This window comes from Danio aesculapii, chromosome 11 (assembly GCF_903798145.1).
Source record: "Danio aesculapii chromosome 11, fDanAes4.1, whole genome shotgun sequence".
Classification (NCBI taxonomy): domain Eukaryota; kingdom Metazoa; phylum Chordata; class Actinopteri; order Cypriniformes; family Danionidae; genus Danio; species Danio aesculapii.
In genome coordinates this window covers 9,535,328-9,553,327 of record NC_079445.1, presented here as the reverse complement: position 1 = coordinate 9,553,327, position 18,000 = coordinate 9,535,328, and the positions used below count along the sequence as shown (strand labels likewise).

At 37.5% G+C, this 18,000-nt stretch overlaps 1 protein-coding gene across 1 annotated transcript; it reads left to right on the top strand.

The window, feature by feature from the left end:
- Positions 1 to 10,656: 10,656 nt before the first annotated feature.
- On the top strand, positions 10,657 to 17,789 carry ccl44 (chemokine (C-C motif) ligand 44). The gene is made up of 5 exons (XM_056467642.1): positions 10,657 to 10,794; positions 11,164 to 11,293; positions 11,597 to 11,744; positions 11,864 to 11,896; positions 17,407 to 17,789. Exons 1-5 carry the CDS (start codon positions 10,734 to 10,736, stop codon positions 17,413 to 17,415), a joined length of 381 nt encoding a protein of 126 aa, XP_056323617.1. The 5' UTR covers positions 10,657 to 10,733; the 3' UTR covers positions 17,416 to 17,789.
- The last annotated feature ends 211 nt before the right edge of the window (positions 17,790 to 18,000 follow it).

Below are 18,000 nucleotides of genomic sequence, written 5' to 3'. Positions count from 1 at the left end.
TAGGACAGTAAGGCAGGCTTTGCTTAGACAAAAGTCTTGTCACTTAACAGAAATAATGTACAGTATAGAATATAAAGTCATGCTGCAGAGAAAAAGGATTAGTATTGTGTATGACTCCCATGAGCTTGGGGGACTGCATCCATACATCTCTGCAATGACTCAAATAACTTATGAATAAAGTCATCTGGAATGGCAAAGAAAGCATTCTTGCAGGACTCCCAGAGTTCATCGAGATTCTTTAGAGTCATCTTCAATGCCTCCTCCATCTTACCCCAGACATGCTCAATAATGTTCATTTCTGGTGACTGGGCTGGCCAATGCAGGTGCACCTTGACCTTCTTTACTTTCAGGAACTTTGATGTAGAGGCTGAAGGATAAGGAGCGCTATCCTGTTGAAGAATTTGCCCTCTCCTGTGGTTTGTAATGTAATGGGCAGCACAAATGTCTTGATACCTCAGGCTGTTGATGTTGCCATCCACTCTGCAGATCTCTCACATGCCCCCATACTAATTGTAACCCCAAACCATGATTTTTCCTTCACCAAACTGCAGTTCAACAGATGATTCATCGGAAAGATCTACCTTCTGTCACTTTTCCAAATGATAAACTAGAAGTCAAGTTATTATTTGTTGCTCTTACAACTGGGATGGACAACAAGACTTTTGTCAGGAGTACTGTAATTATTATATATATTATATACTTATTACGGCTATCAGGCCAGGATATTAGACATTTAGAATATAGAGCTATAAGAAACACTAGTACCTCAGATTATTTTCCAAAACCTAAGATAAATTATGCATTGTTGCTGTTACTGAACGTAAATTTGATATTTGGCTTAGTGTGGGAACCCTGTGAATTGTTTTGCCAGTTTAAACCAGAAGAGACCTTTTGATTAAGCAATGAGAAACCAGCAGCAGATTTTATTATTTTTTTATTAAGACATTGAACAAATTTAAAATAAGTTTTTAAATTTGTCATTGTAAAATCTTTAAATTATGTTTTGTTTTTATGGTGATTGAGAGCATTAAGAAACTGCATACAAATAGCGGTGTTCGAGATCTGAAAGGTGAGTTGTTGTTTTTTTTGTTTAAAGTCCTGGTCATGGTTGCTTGTTTATTTTATTTTTTAGCCCTCAAATCTGACAGGTTGAACTAATAAATAGCTTTATTTTGATATGTTAACAAGAATTGCTCTCAGAACAACTGTAAATTAAAGAACGAGCATGTCAGACTATTGTCAGACTACCAGACATTTTATTCTGATTCCCAAACTTGTTTGAAGGACCAGTTTAGCCATAGATCAGTTAAATTAAAAGATCCAGGATCTGCCAAATCATCTTTGATCATTTAAGTGAGGTTTGAAGAATGTGCTCCAGATGCTCACCGAAGCCAAGCAGGGTTGAGCCTAGTCAGTACCTGGATTGAAGATGGGGGAGGCTTTTTTTCATGCAACCCTCACATACAAGCCACTTGTGGAGAATTTTTGATATTGTTGTCAAATGCACACAATGACCACTCTTTGACATAAGTCAACATGACATCAGACATCATGATGTAAATCCAACCTAGTATTAGGGCAATAACTAAATGCATTACAGAATGTTACGTTTACACATATATCCACAAATTAGATGTAAATGCATCAGCTTTTTACAGCATAATACTCATTACTCTTGAGTACTTTTGAAAGGGCTACTTTTACTCATACTTTGAGTAATATTCACAACAGACACTTTTACTCTACTTGTACTACATTTTTAGGCAAGTATTGGTACTTTTACTTAAGTATCATTTTTCAGTACTCTTTCCACCACTGGATGTTATACGTTATGTTACTGAATAATTACACCTAGATAAAACAAAACTGTCTTCATTTCAGGCGACAATGTAACAAAATGTTATTATTTTGAAGGGGGGGGGGAGGGATTTTTTGCTATAACCACTGTGTTTCCTATACAAATATTATTGAGAATATTCCATATAAACTAACTTAGCTAACAAATATTCTAATCTCATATATAAATCATATAAATTGTTACTGGTTTATAGGCCTAATTTACAGTAGCCTATTTATTAAGAAATATAAAAAAACCCTACTCAATAATACATTTTTATTAGTGTTGTTATTATTGTTATTATTAAGTAGGATATTGTTTATTTATTATTATTTAATTTTTTTGAAAAGTTGACTTGCAATTTGACACTTGCAAACCACTGTGGAAATGTTCTAACCAACAGGCCCATGTCATATACAAATACATTTCTTAATAAATAACCTACTATAAATTAAAACCATTAACGTATGTTATATATTTTTGTTTTCACAAGCTTTTGAGATGCAACGTAAATTCCGCTTTTAAACAATAGGTCACCTACAGGTGAAACCTGAAGTTACATAACTATAAAAAAAAAAGTGATGTTAATGTGACTAAACTTTTTCTCTTTTAGGTAAGTTAAGATTATCAAATTTGTTTCTGTTATGCTTAATGGCAGAATAATGAGAGAGATATTTTTTGAGAAAGTGTTATAACTTTTCTTGAAAGTCAAGTTTACATAAAATAAAATTATTATGCCTCTGAAAAAGCTCAGATGATGGTGTCAAGGTTTTGGAAGTTTCTGATTGGCTAATTGACAACATTTGAGTTAATTGGAGGCACAACTGTAGAATAGCATTTAAAGGGTACCTAGGTTACCCCTCTTTTCAGAATCAATATATGTGTTTTGCGTCTCCAGAATGTGTCTGTAAAGTTTCAGCTCAAAACACCCATCAGATTTTTCACTATACCTTTTACAAGATTCAATTTAATAAATTTTTGCACTAGGGGGCTGTTTTGTCAAACTGCGCCTTTAAGGCTAGTCATCCCCACCCACCGTTTCTACGTGCCTTTTTTCGTGTCTTAATCTCCTCCCTCGGCTGCGTCAGACAACAGACAGACTTAAAGGAAGCAGATCTCATGTAGCGTTTGTGAGAAATACTACAGTAAGAACTTTACCCAATGAGTATTTGTTGTGCAGTTGCATCGATAAGTCACACACAATGTCGTTACAAAGTTCATGCGCGCACGCGCGCACACACCACAGCAGACACACAGACAGACAGTCAGAGCACGTTTATCTTTGCACTCTTTTTGCACGCATATGTGACAGGATACAGGTTAATCTCCCTTGTTGTATGGATATATGTTATGTTAATGTAAAAATAAACTTGATTTAACGTCCTCAAACCGAGACTAAAGCGTCTTCCTTTATAATTGTTCTGACACGCGGCTGTGCTGATGAAGTAAAGCTGAAGTAAATCGCTATAGTTCATTACACAAATGCTCTGTTTTAAAACATTTGAAACATGTGAAAGTTACTCTTGATCACATTTGATGATGATTGATGATCCTAGTGAACTGAAAAGGCCTTTTATTCTCGGTTGCTTTGCGCACGTCTGGTCTTGTTGATATGATTATACACATGACTACCGGGACATGTTAATACGGGCAGCTGTCAATCAATTCGGTGGGCGGGGGGTCGGCACTCCTACGTAAAGTTGCGGTCGATCTGAAAACCGCTCCAATTGGTCCACCTTTTTTATGTTGTTAATTTGAAAATAAAGGACTAGGTGTGTTTATATCACCCCAATATGACACTCTATACACAATATCTACAAAAATATCTACAAAAGTAGATTTTTTAACATAGGTGTCGTTTAAGGAAAACCTCGAACACACTGCTTCCTTGTGTGACAACATGGAAAAATCAACAAAAAAGCCAGATTACAATTTGCTAAATTACACTAGGAAAAAGAATAATTTTTGGAGACATGTCCTGTGGTCTGATGGAACTGAGATTGAACTGTTTGGCCATAATGAACTGTGTTTCATTTGGAGGCTTACAAGCCTAGGAACACCATCCTAACTGTGAAGTATGGGGAGGGCAGCATCATGTTGTGGGGCTGTTTTGCTGCAGGAGGAACTGATCCACTTCACAGCATAGATGGCATCATGAAGAAAGAACATTATGTAGAAAAACTGAATCAACATCTCAAGACATCAGCCAGGAAATTAAAACGTGGCCACAAATGGGTCTTCTAAACAGACCAAGCATACTGCCAGATTAGATAAAATGTGCTTTAAGGACAACACATGAATGTTTTGGAGTGGCCATCACAAAGCCCTGATTTCAATCCTACAGAAAATTTGTGGGCAGAGTTAAAAAAGCTTGTCCGAGCAAGACAAATCTGACTGTTACACCAGTTCTGTCAGGAGGAATGGGTCAAAATTCCTTCAAACTATTGTGAGAAGCTTGTGGAAGGATACCCATAAATTTGACCAAAGTTATATAGTTTAAAAGCGAAGCTAAAAAAAATACCAGGGAAATGTATGTAAACTTTTGACTGTCTAGAAATTAATTAAAAATTCTCCAAAAAAACTTTTCTCATTATTCTGGCATTTAGCAAATGTAAATGATTTAGGTAAGCCTAACAGACCTAAAATAGTAAACGTTTATGATTTACCATCAGACATTTAAAAAAAAAATGGTTATGTTTCTTTTTTTAGTGTATGTAAACTTCTGGTTTTAACTGTATAGCTTTTGTCATGAGCCACGACTATGTTCAAAATAGCGTAAATGTTTTCAAAGTGCACTGCGAAGAGAATGCAATTGTCAATATAAAGATCACTAAAACTGAACTGTAAAAATACTTCAAAAGCAAATTACACCTAAGAGAGATGACTTTTTAAATGTTATAATGTTTTAAACGAATAGGGCATAGGGGGGATAATTGGGAATAGAACACAGCCAGGAACTATGCTTCGAACTACAGCTCTAGAGGTGTAGTTAAGCATACAAGTTTGCGATGGAGTTTGCGAATATTCTTGGAACGACGAATTTGGGAAATGTCAAATCAGCGAACTATATTTGTAATGACGCAACTTAGTTGACCTTAGTTGGCTAATGATGGTTTTTGGAAACGCAGAGAGCTGTGATTTTATTCTGTCCTGTTTTGTGTTCAATCTGCATTAGACAGTCAATGAAAAGACTTCACAGCATGCAGACTGAGGCTGTTCTACCATCAGACTAGCTGTCTACCTTATAATCCAGGCTGAGATAGACATCACTGTTTACTTCTAAATATCTGGGACTTTCCCTTCAGGCATGGAGCTTAAAGACACAATTTTGCATGCCAAATAATCCAAAAATTTTTATGAATCAGAATGTTCACGATCATTGCAGCGTATCGTCTGTTTTTCCTGAGATTTATCTAAAGCATGTCCCCAGGGTTAAGCAGTCTCAGTTGAATGGATAGTCATGGGGGTCTCGCTGTGTGAGAGATGCTGCCAATCCAGCAGAAATAAAACCATTGCCAAAAAATTGGAAACCAATATTTTATGTTCGTTAAGTTGGCTTTGTGTCTTGATCCAGGACATAAAGTTAATTAATTTTAGATGAAGACGAGCAAGTATGTGAGTGATTACATGAGTAATTTAAGACCATGATGAGGAACTCTCGTAGGCATGCAGAGAATTCTTCGCATAGTTGTCTTTGTGTGGATGGGGTTTTGTAACATGCTTCATTGGGGAAAAAATGCAATGGGTTGTAAAAATCTATAAAGATCTTTATGTCGAGGTCTAAAGGTGGTCATTAATGTTAATATTGCTTTTGCTCACACATGGTGTTAGAAATATGAGCAAACCCTTAACGTTTTTTTTTATTAAACCACCCAAAAATGAAAATACCATTATTAATTACACACCCTCATGGCATTCTAATCTCCTGAGACCTTTGTCCATCTTCAGAACACAGATTGAGATATTTCAGATGAAATTTGAGAGCTCTCTGAAAATTCCAGAGGTAATCAAAGTCAGTAAAAGAACCAAAAACATTCCATGTACCTTCGGTAGTACAAGAGTAATTATAAGAAGCTCCAAGAATGCTATTGTGTGCCAAATAAAATGTAAAAACATTCATTTTCCTTTTAGTTTAGGCCCTTTAATCAACAGCGTAATGAACCGCCAACTTATCCAGTATTTTTTACACAGCAGATGTCCTTCCAGCTACAACAAGAGGCTGACCTTCTTGCTGTGAGGCGACAGTACTAACCACCCAATCTAAAACAACTTCTTTTTTTTATTTATGTCTACCATGTTAGATTAGGATGCACATTAACTATGGGCAATATGAAGCTTGTATGTTGTGCTTCTAAACACGCACCCTGACGACTTTTGTAGACTTCTGTCTCAGGACCATTGCTGTCAATGAATGACGAGAGAGCTCCCGGGTTTCAGTGGTCCTCAACCTTTTTATCACTGCGGACTGGTTAACGCTGACAATTTTAGCATGTGATAGTGGTTTTGCTAGGAAAACAAGCTGACAAAGCATTGCTGTCACTCTGTTACAAGTTTTATTTATGGAAAAAATTACAAAGCACTGCAGTGTTTGGGTGTTCAGTGTTTATCTGAGATCATTAGTCTTACCAAAATGTGTATATTCCATACACTGTAAAAAAAATGTCAAATAACGGCTGTTAAATTGCAAACATTTACCGTAAAATAACAGACATTAAATTACAGAAATTTCCTTACATTTAAATTTCTTGTAAATTTCTGTAATTCAACCTCTGTTATTTTACTATAAATTTCTGTAATTTAACGGCCGTTATTTTACGGGTTTTTTTCTGGCACCCCAGCTACCGAAAATAAACCGTAAAACTACAGATTTTTTTTACAGTGTATAAGCTGAAGCTGATTGGTCAATTCTTTTCACGTGACTCGCAGTGATTTATTCAACTGGGTGCGTCTGGTCTGGACGGCACGAGTGCGTCACGCCACTTCCATTGAAAACAACAAACTTGCGGAAGCTCTAGAAAAGTTGTGGTATGTGAATGGCCCCTAAAAGGCTGCCATCATTTGCGATCTCTATCAGTTGATCTTCTTGCACAGCCATGGTGGATTCACCTAATTTTTTGATAAATGGGTCGTAGATCCATTCTTCGGCAGTTCGTAGGTCCTTTACTGGGCCTTTTGCCTTAGCAAAGAAACTTTCCAAAGATGTCTGTTTCTTACTCATTTTGCTGCTTGTGGGTTATGATGTAAGCGAGAGAATACGGTCATTTTTCAAAATAAAAGTATTTTCAAAATAAAAGATCGCTCAGACTCAGATAATAAATAAAACTGAAATAATTAATCATTTCTTGTGCAGACTGGTACCAATTGTGGTTAATCTAAAATGCAGGTGTCAAATCCAGTTCCTGGAGGGCCGCAGATATGCAAAGTTTAGCTTTAACCCTAATTAAACACATCTGATCAAACTAATTGAGACCTTCTGGCTTGTTTGAAACCTACAGGTCAGTGTGTTGAAGCAGGGTTGAAACCAGGAACTGGATTTGACACTTATGATCTAAAACATCTTAATTTGCTTTCCAAGGATGCAAGGTCTCCAGGGATGCCATGAGAGTGAGTAATTAACAGAATTTTTATTTTTGAGTGAATTGATGTTTTAAGTTGCTGTTGTTTGCACATTACAAAACCGATTGGTGCAGGGGTCCGGAATTACACAATCTCAATTGGAGTAATGACAAGTTTCTATATTGTCTACAATCTTTAGTTTTTTAGTTTAAACTTTTATTGTCTGTTCTGCTTGGCACAGAAAGGAAATTTGTCTTTAACGCTGACTTTAAGACAACAACTGCATGCATACAACCATACAACAATCACACAATAGCAACGCTCATCAAGACAACTAAATAAATTAAAAACTTTACAAAAAATTAGCCCCATACATATTACTGCAGATCATTCTTGCCAAACACCCCATACACTTCAAACAGTGATCTGATTTAAGACAACAACTGCAATTGGGATAAACGACTTTTTATAAGCATTTTTTGGGGCTCTAGGAATTTTAAACCTGCATCCTGATGGTAACATTTTAATTGCTATTTTTCCCATAAAGGAGTTAAATAGAATCTGCAGCGAATGTTGTTGGTGATCAGTTATCTTATTTGCCTGATTTATAATTTGTGATAATTTCTTCTTCTGTTTAAGTGTTGTGTTACCAAACCTTGAAACAACAAAACACATGCAAGAAGTAATTCATTAAATATCGTCAGACAAAAGACAAGAGTTTACATGTAAGATTGGATTTCTTTCTTTTAAAAATAGTAGATTTGCAGTTAAATTTGCAGCTGTAAGGGCATTTGCTGTGTAAAACATATGCTGGATAAGTTGGCGGTTACATATGCTGAATACCCCAGATTAATAAAGGGACTAAGCTGAAAAGAAAATGAATGAATGAAAGATATGCAAATCTTGCTATAGTTCTGTTGTAGGTCTATGACATCTCACTCAGAATTTTCTTTTTCTTTCTTTCTTTCTTTCTTTCTTTATCCTCTATGTTGCTCAGTGAAAGCTTTCTGTTGTCATCAAAATAATTTCCAGTCAAAACAGATTGTTTTCACTACAAGAGTCCCAGTCCAGTCAAGATATTCAACATGCAATATACACTCACTGATCACTTTATTAGGTAAACCTTAGTAGTACCAGATTGGACCACTTTTTCCTTCAGAACTGCCTTAATCCTTCATGGCATAGATTCAACAAGTTACTGGAAATATTCCTCAGAGATTTTGCTCCATATTGACATGATAGCATCACGCAGTTGCTTTAGATTTTTCGGCGCGAATCTCCTGTTCCTCCACATCCCAAATGTGCTCTATTGGATTGAGTTCTTGTGACTGTGGAGGCAATTTGAGTACAGTGAACTCATTGTCATGTTCAAGAAGCCAGTCTGAGATGATTCGCGCTTTATGGCGCGTTATCCTGCTGGAAGTAGCCATCAGAAGATGGGTACACTGTGGTCATAAAGGGATGGACATGATCAGCAACAGTACTCAGGTAGGCTGTGGCGTTGACACGATGCTCAATTGGTACTAATGGGCCCAAAATGTGCCAAGAAAATATCCCCCACACCATTACACCACCATCATCATCCTGAACTGTTGATACAAGGCAGGATGGATTCATGCTTTCATGTTGTTGATGCTAAATTCTGACCCTACTATCCAAATGTGGCATGAGAAATCGAGACTCATCAGACCAGGCAAAGTTTTTCCAATCTTCTATTGTCCAATTTTGGTGAGCCTGTGCGAATTGTTGCCTCAGTTTCTTGTTCTTAGGTGACAGACGTGGCACCTGGTGTGATCTTCTGCTGCTGTAGCCCATCTGCCTCAAAGTTGGATGTGTTGTGTGTTCAGAGATGCTCTTCTGCATACCTCAGTTGAAATGAGTGGTTATTTGAGTTACTGTTGCCTTTGTATCAGCTGGAACCAGTCTAGCTATTCTCCTCTGACCTCTGGCATCAAAAAGGCATTTGTGCCCACAGAATTGCTGCTCACTGGATATTTTCACTTTTTCGGACCATTCTCTGTAAACCCTAGGGATGGTTGTGCATGAAAATCCCAGTAGATCAGCAGTTTCTGAAATACTCAGACCAGCTCGTCTGCAACCATGCCACATTCAAAGTCAAAGTTTCTTTCCCATTCTGATGCTCGGTTTGAACTGCGGCAGATCATCATCGACCATGTCTACATGCCAAAATGCATTGAGTTGCTGCCATGTGATTGGCTAATTAGAAATGTGCATTAACAAGCAGTTGGACAGGTGTACTTAATAAAGTGGCCGGAGAGTGTATTTCACAGACAACAGCACTGTGCTCAGCTTGTGTTTTTAGTATAATACACACAGTGTGATTGTCAGTCATTTGAAGAAACTCTGATTTGTCACTGGTATTTGTCCACTAGTGGGTTCTAAAGTAAAAGAAAGAAACTATTTTGTTTGTTTTGTTTTCCAATATTCACTACCAGGTGAAGCTGTTTATTTAATCATGCAAAATATAGATATTTGTTTAATCGTGTAACCTCTTCTATGCTAAACCAAATTTCTGTTCGGGTATTCTGTATTGTGAAGCCTCAATTACCAAAGATATATACGGGAAAGACAGTCAGGCCGTAGACACGCTGAGGTCATGGGCAGGGTGTGTTTTCACAGCTGAGTTCTCTCATCCCTTACACACCCACCTTGGACACGCAGATGGCATATTTTATCCATGTATCTAATTATCCCAGGTATGCCAAAACCATAAAGTCCCTACACAGTTTCTCAAGAATTCGACATGAGGATGGGTTTTAAATGTCTGCACATGAGTATCCATATTGGTTCCTGATGTTCTGTTCGCTTGACTATTTTCTCACACTCCTCCCAGCAAAACAGATCTCAGGATCGCATTTTATCCAACGTTTTCCACTGCAATAAATCAAAAAAGTTGAGCATTTTAATGCAAGGTGTTTCCTTCTTTCAGCATTCAACTTCAGGCCCATATTTCACTGCAGACTGCTGCTTTTTTCAAATAGTTTGAAAGACATTTTGCATTGATTTATTACTGCAAGCTTTGCAGTTGTAAATTCAAGCAAACAAGGGAAGATGAGCTCTAAACTGCAGTGATTATGCCAAGCATCGCACCATGCCTTGCACAGCTCGACGTGTTAATTGAACAGAGTTGTGCATTTCTCAACAGTAAGAGGAGATGCTACGACTGTGAATCCAGCACACGAGGGGGGAGTGAGGGAGATTGTGGGTGTGTTAGCGCGTGAGAGAAAAAATAGGGGAAGGGAGGGAGAGAGGAGAGAAATAAAAACAGCACAAGAGGACAGCAGACAGCACGGAGGAAAAATCCCTCTGAGGTTCCACCATGTTCCTGCAGACTGTCTCCATCCTCTTCCTCTCGGCCGTCCTCTTCGGCTGCCTGGAAGGTAAGGTGAAACTCTCTCTCTCTTGCGTCTGATTGTGGTGTTGGAACGGGGCGGTTGGGACCAGATCTCGGTGGGAGGGAGAGAGGCATAATGCTCTGATAGCCAGACCTGTTCAGGAGCTTCGGATGCTGGAGTTTCACGCATGTCAGAGGATCCGAGGTGTGATCAAGCATGATAGAAGCTATGCCTGCCACGAACAGGGTGAAAAGGAGTCCGAATCAGACCATGACCCTCCGTTTTCACTGCAAACTGTTGAACAGGCCAGTTTACATGCGTGCGGTGTCAGTTTTGATACTTGCTGATGGGTTCCAGGTGGGAATCTCTGTTGAATTCTGCTGATGGTTTGTAATCTCTCTCTCTTTCTCCCAGGGAAGGGTGTGCAAATGCAGCGAGATGTTCAGTGCTGCATGCAGTACTCTCACGGCAAAGTCCGGACCAAAGATGTCCTGAGGTATGAGAGGCAGACGGAGGGGCCGGATTGCAGCATAAGAGCCATCATGCAAGTATTTCAGGCATCCTGGAGCAATCACAGACACGGAAAATATGCCCCATTAAAGCTCACTGGCATTGCCGTCTAAGCAGGTCAGATTTTTATTACTGAGAGCGGTAATTGTCAGGCAAGCAGAGCAAAAGAATGCACTCAGGCTAGGTGGACAAAGCCCAAACTGTTTCTTCAACAAGGCCAATTTGGCCTGCGCTGACTTGAAGCGTAGCAGATTAAGAGATTTGCGATTTGCACTATGTAAAGAGAGAGCTCTTGAGATCTTGGCGCTCACGTTCTCGCTTGTTTGAATCACGGCAGATTGTACACCAAAAAGGCAGTGAAGTGCGCTGATCCGAGGGACAGGAAGGTGAAGAGGTTACTACGGAAACTGAACCAGAGGCTGGGAGCCAAAGCCCGCAGGACCATGTGGTTACATCCACATTTGAATCTGCCTGTTATGTCGGAGGTAAGATCTCCATGGGTTTAAGGAAGTGACGGCAGTATGGGTGTCCAAATATAACTTTACCAAAATATGCATTGTGTTCCAGAAAGTGTCTTGAAGTAGCATTTTCTTTTCATTTACAGGTCGCTGTTGTGAATTCCCAAAAGATGAACAAGGTAAACAGCATGTGTAGGACATTAAACTGTCATCATTTACACAACTTTTACTTGTTTCAAACCTTTGTTTTGTTGAACACTACAGAAGATATTTAGATGAAACCTGCAAACATTGACTTCCGTAATAGTTGTTTTCTGTCCTACTATGGAAGTTACAAGCTTTAGATTGTTTCAATTATCTTCTTTAGTGTTCAACAGAAGATAAACTAAAAGATTTGGAACTGCTTGGTGAGTAAATAGTGAGTATGATTTCATTTTTGGGATGAACTATCTCTTTAGTTCAGTAGAGTGCAACAGGAGGTAAACATTTCATACCTCTTTCTCATCGATAAATTAATTTCAAGTGATAATGCATCAGAGTTGGTACACTCGGTAGAAGGCATTTCAGTTTGTGACAACTACACTACCCATAGTCACAAAGAGAGACCCACCAATAAGAAAATTCGCTGTTACCATGGAAACTAAGAGTTTGGAACAGGATTTCTGAAGATTTCATAAAGTCAAATTTAAGACTTTAAGACAGGGGTCTCAAATTAAAAACAGGGGTTTCAGTGACAGATTGACAGATAATTCATAGGAGTGCCGTTTTAACATTCAAGTACAAGAAAAAAGTGACATAAATGGTGCATCATATGACAACAGACATGATGTTTAGAATTTAAGCATTACATGTCACAAATCAACAAATCAGCATGTTTTTTTGCTTCACACAACTGCTGAAATATACAATTGAAGTCAGAATTATTAGCCCCCCTGTTTATTTTTTCCCCAATTTCTGTTTAACGGAGAGCAGATTTTTTTCAACACATTTCCAAACATAATAGTTTTATTAACTCATTTATAATAGCTGATTTATCTTTGTTTGACAGCTAGCCGGCAGCTAGCTCTCTGCAATTCTCACATGGTCGCCCACTAAAGCGAAGCAGGTCTTTGCCCGGTCAGTACCTGGATGGGAGACCACATGGGAAAACTGCCGGAAGTGGTGTTAGTGAGGCCAGCAGGCGACGCTCAACCTGCGGTCTGTATGGGTCCCAATGCCCCAGTATAGTGAGGGGGACTCTATACTGCTCATTGAGCGCTGTCTTTCGGATGAGATTTTAAACTGAGGTCCTGACTCTCTGTGGTCATTAAAAATCCCAGGATGTCCTTTAAAAAAGAGTTGGGTTAACCCCGGCATCCTGGCCAAATCTGCCTACTGGCCTCTGTCCATCATAGCCTCCTAACCCTCCCCATATCATAATTGGCTTCATCACTCTGTCTCCTCTCAAACAGTCTGCTGGTGTGTGGTGTGCAGTCTGGCACAAAATGGCTGCCGTCGCGTCATCCAGGTGGATGCTGCACACTGGTGGTGGATGAGGAGATCCCTATGTGTAAAGCACTTTGAGTGCCCAGAAAAGTGCTATATAAATGTAAGGAATTATTATTATTATTATTATTATTTAATTATTATTATTATTATTATTATTATTATTATTATTATGACAGTACATAATATTTTACTAGACATTTTTCAAGACACTTCAATACAGCTTAAAGTGACATTTAAAGGCTTAACTAGGTTAATTAGGTTAACTAGGCAGGTTAGGGTATTTAGGCAAGTTATTGTATAACGATGGTTTATTCTGTAGACTATCGAAAAAATATAAAGCTTAAAGGGGCTAATAAATTTGACCTTAAAACGGCTTTTAAAAAATTAAAAACTGCTTTTATTCAAGCCGAAATAAAACAAATAAGACTTTCTTCAGAAGAAAAAATATTATCAGACATACTGTGAAAATTTCCTTGCTCTGTTAAACATCATTTGGGAAGTATTTAAAAAAAAAAATTAAAAGGGGGGCTACTTATTCTGACTTCAACTGTATGTGTGGCTGTTTATATTAGCATTTTGACATTTAAATAGTCATTATAATGATAATAATAATAATAATTATTGTGTTAACCAATTGTTGCTTTACCAAAAGTTTAGCAGAGAGTGCAAGAACAGCAGAAACAGTTTGGGTAACTTTACTAGCAATTGTTTTTCTCAGTAACTTTCTTTTTTGTAAAACTACAACAAAGAGGGGGAAAGTAATATATTATACAGTATCTAGTCACATTTAGTTTATTATAGTATATATTCACATTCACTTACTTTACCATGTTCAATTCATCCAGCAGTAAAATGTACATAGTTGTCATAGAAATCTCAATACTCATATGAGGAAAATCTAATAAATTAAACCATTTGAAGCAAATATTAGCAAAATTAGCACATGTTACACCACCAACATAGTGTTTGTTCAACAAAATACAGGCGGTATAAAACTGTTAATAAATCAAACGACCCTTGAGTATTTACAAAAATAGAGCTTTAGCAAAAATAGAGCACTTATAGACATTTATTTCAACGTTTAAATCAACCACAGAACTAATCTGCATGTGAGTTACTCTCGACCGCACACTGAGAAAAAACGAAAGTAAAACTAAAATACAGTAAAATATAGTGCAGTACTTTAAACGCCCAGTAGGTGGCAGTTAAAACCACAAGTGGCTAATGAAAGTGATTCAAAAATATATATTTTACTTTTAACGTCAGTTGCGGGCCGGAGGCAGGACGAGGGACGGGCTGTAAATGCCGGGAGTTTGAGACCCCTGTTTTAAGATCTTTTTAAGGCCATTAAGTATTAAATTTAAGACCCATATCACGATATCAAAAACACACATACACACACAAAAAAAAGCAAAAACAAAATCATAAAATTAGAGGCAAAATAAATTTGTTCAAATTGAACAATATTGAAGACAGGTTAGATGCATACTTGAACTACAGGAAAAACAAACAAACACTGCTTTCCCAAAAACGTATGTGCAGGTCCAGCTGTTTTCATTTTGGAGGTGCGATTCAGACTTTCGGTAAACATCAGGACGAACGGTACCGTCACTTTCGAAATGAAGTCTCTCTTGATAAACGTAATCGTTTTTATCCTTCCCACATTGAAATGATTTAGCGATGTCAAGGTCTGCAAACATTGTCTCGAACAGTTCGCCTAAGCTCGTAGTATTGGCTCTGACCAAAAAGCGACACTTGAGATCGCTTGCGGGGTTTGTAGAGCTGCATTGTGGGCTTTGCCTAGGCAGTGAGGAGCTAGCAGATACCTGGCAGAATTGGCTAATGGCTGTCGTTAGCTGGAGACTTTTCACAGCAGTTTTTTCACTTTTTGCATGAGACTCCAGCGTGAGACACCTAACATTCCCAGTTTAATCGCTTTCTTGCATAGTAAACTGTAAGCTTCAAATGTGTTGTTAGCAACTGGCCTTAGCCAAGCCCTATATTCAGTTTTTTCAAGCCAAGTATTGCTAAACTTGCATTTCCTATAGCTAAAAAGTTAAATCAATTTTACGTCTGTGACTCAATCTTAGGCTGCATCCGAAACCACCTACTACTCAGTGGTGTAGCGGACCATGTGCTAAATCCCCCAAAATCCCCCCACCCCATTCCCCCGGTCTTCAGTAACTCACCTTAGCCTTAACACCACCTCCAAATAACTCCAAATAAGGTGCGTTTCCCAAACAACAACGTAACTCGCGGCTGAACTCGTTTTCATGCACTCGTTTTCCATATTAATTGAAATAGATGTAATCGGCACATATAGGTTGTTTCCTTTACAAATATTATTGAGAATATTTCATAATCTATTCTAAATTAACATAAAATCACATACAAAAGCTAACACGTATTCTAATATCATATATAAATCATATAAATAAATAAATAAATAAATAAATAAATAAATAATGAGGCTATTTATTAAGTAATGAAATGTAATGTTTATAATTTTTTAGGAAATGTAAAAAATCATACTTTAATAATAATATTATTGATGATGATTATTCATTCATTTTCTTTTCGGCTTAGTCCCTTTATTAATCCGGGGTTGCCACAGCGGAATGAACCACCAACTCCTCCAGCATTTGTTTTACGCAGCGGATGCACTTCCAGCCGCAACCCTGGGAAACTGGGAAACACATACACACATATGATTATTATTTCTACTATTATTACCATATTATTATTAAGTAAGATATTATTTATTTTTAATTTTTATTTTGAAAAGTCTACTTTTAAAATTTGACACAAGCAAACCACTGCAGAAATGTTCTAACCAGCAGGCCCATGTCATATACAGTACAGATAAATAACCTACTATAAATTAAAAGCATTTATGTATGCTATGTTTTTGGTTTTTACAAGCTTTGGAGACGTAACGTAAATTTCGCTTTTAAATATTAGGTCAACTATAGCTTTCGTCATTAAATGTTAAAATGTTCTAAATGAATAGGGCATAGGAGGGGATAACTGGGAATAGAACACAGCCAGGAACTATGTTTCTAACTACAGCTCCAGAGGTGTAGCTGCAAGCATAGAAGTTTGCAATGCAGTTTGCGAATGTTCGTTGGAACGACGGATTTGGCAAATCAACTATGTTTGTAATGAAACAATTTGCGACCTTAGCTGGCTAACGATGGTTTTCAGAAAATGCACCCCTGATCCTTAACACCGCAACCTGACCCTCAACTCTCTTCACTTCGCGTGATCATAAGCACCCAAGCACCCCCCCACCCTCAGTTCTGGGGAGTGCCCTGTCTTAACTCTTGAAGGTGGGCCCACACATTTTGCGCTACGCTGCTGCTACTACTCGGTGGGTACTGCATTTGAATTTAAACGTACTACTCAACTATTAGAAAAGTATGTTTCTATACAGTATGGATGTGAGCAGTATGAATGGAACTCGGAAATACTACATCTTCCATTTTGTCATGATCACGTAATCTATGCCAGTGTGAGTTAAGTTGCTTCATTCCCATTCAAGAATTCTCTCGCGGGGCATCATGGGAGAGTGTAGCGTCAATCCGATGCGCACTTCAAAATCTCGCCGAAAGTAGTAGGTCATCCACGATCTCTGGAAGTATGCGTTTTTGTACGCAGCCCCAGAGAGACTCGTGCCAATAACAAAAGGCAGATTAGCAATTGCATGTTGCGCGTCTCATTTGTAGTTGTAATATAGCAAATTACATTTGGACTAGTAAAATAAAGAACTACAACACCAAGAAAAACATGCAAAAAAAAAAAAAAAAATTTAAATGAGCATTAGAGGGAAGCTTTACATGGACATCGGAAAAATAAGACCTGTGTAAAAATATTTAAGACCTAGAACAGTAAATTTAAGACTTTTTAAGATCTAAAATTTAGATTTTTAAATTTTAGACATTTTAAGATACGGCAGAAACCCTGTTGGAAGTAACCATCTACTACCACAAAGAGCTGTGAATACGAATGCAACAATGTCTATTTTATTTTACATTTTTGACTATTGAAGTCAGTATATATGTAGTTCCAGTATCACTGTCAACTGTTGGGCTCTATTCTAGTTTGAAACATTTTATTTTTGTATTGGTCTTCACTCTTCATACATGTCTTTGTCATATCTGTAAATGAATATTTCAGTAATCACAGTTTTCTTTCCATCCAGACCAAGTGAAAGTGGAGAGAAGACAGGTGATTGATGAAACTCCAGCCTTCTTGTGTGTCACTGTTTTCTTACATGTTTAAGAAAATCTATGTAGACTCGTTCACTACCAAACAGTATGTTATCCAGATATGTTGTGATATTTAGATGTCCTCTCAAATGACTGTTAATCTATATGCCAAAGTATTCTTCTTTGAGACTTGTTAAAGTTGTTTATAATCTCTGCAGCTATATATAGTCTCTATAACTTATACAAGCTCTTCTAGACTCCAGTAAGCTGGTATGACTGTTCTCCAACCGATTTATAGTGCAATTACACATTTCTCTTGTGTATGTTAAAACACAACTGATTTTTATATATAAAATAAATGGAAAAATTATGAAAATTGTTTTGTTTTTTCCTTTCTACCAGTGGATGATTCATTTTTGCCTTTTAGGATCTTTGTGGAAATGCACATTTATCTAGGCTTTGTAGCTCAATGGATGGATAACAGTTTTAACGACAACGAAAACAAACTAAAACTCAAAATAATAGTCAAAAGTGCACACAAAATGCCAAATAACAATATTGATAATGCAAAGGCAGTCCATTTGGGT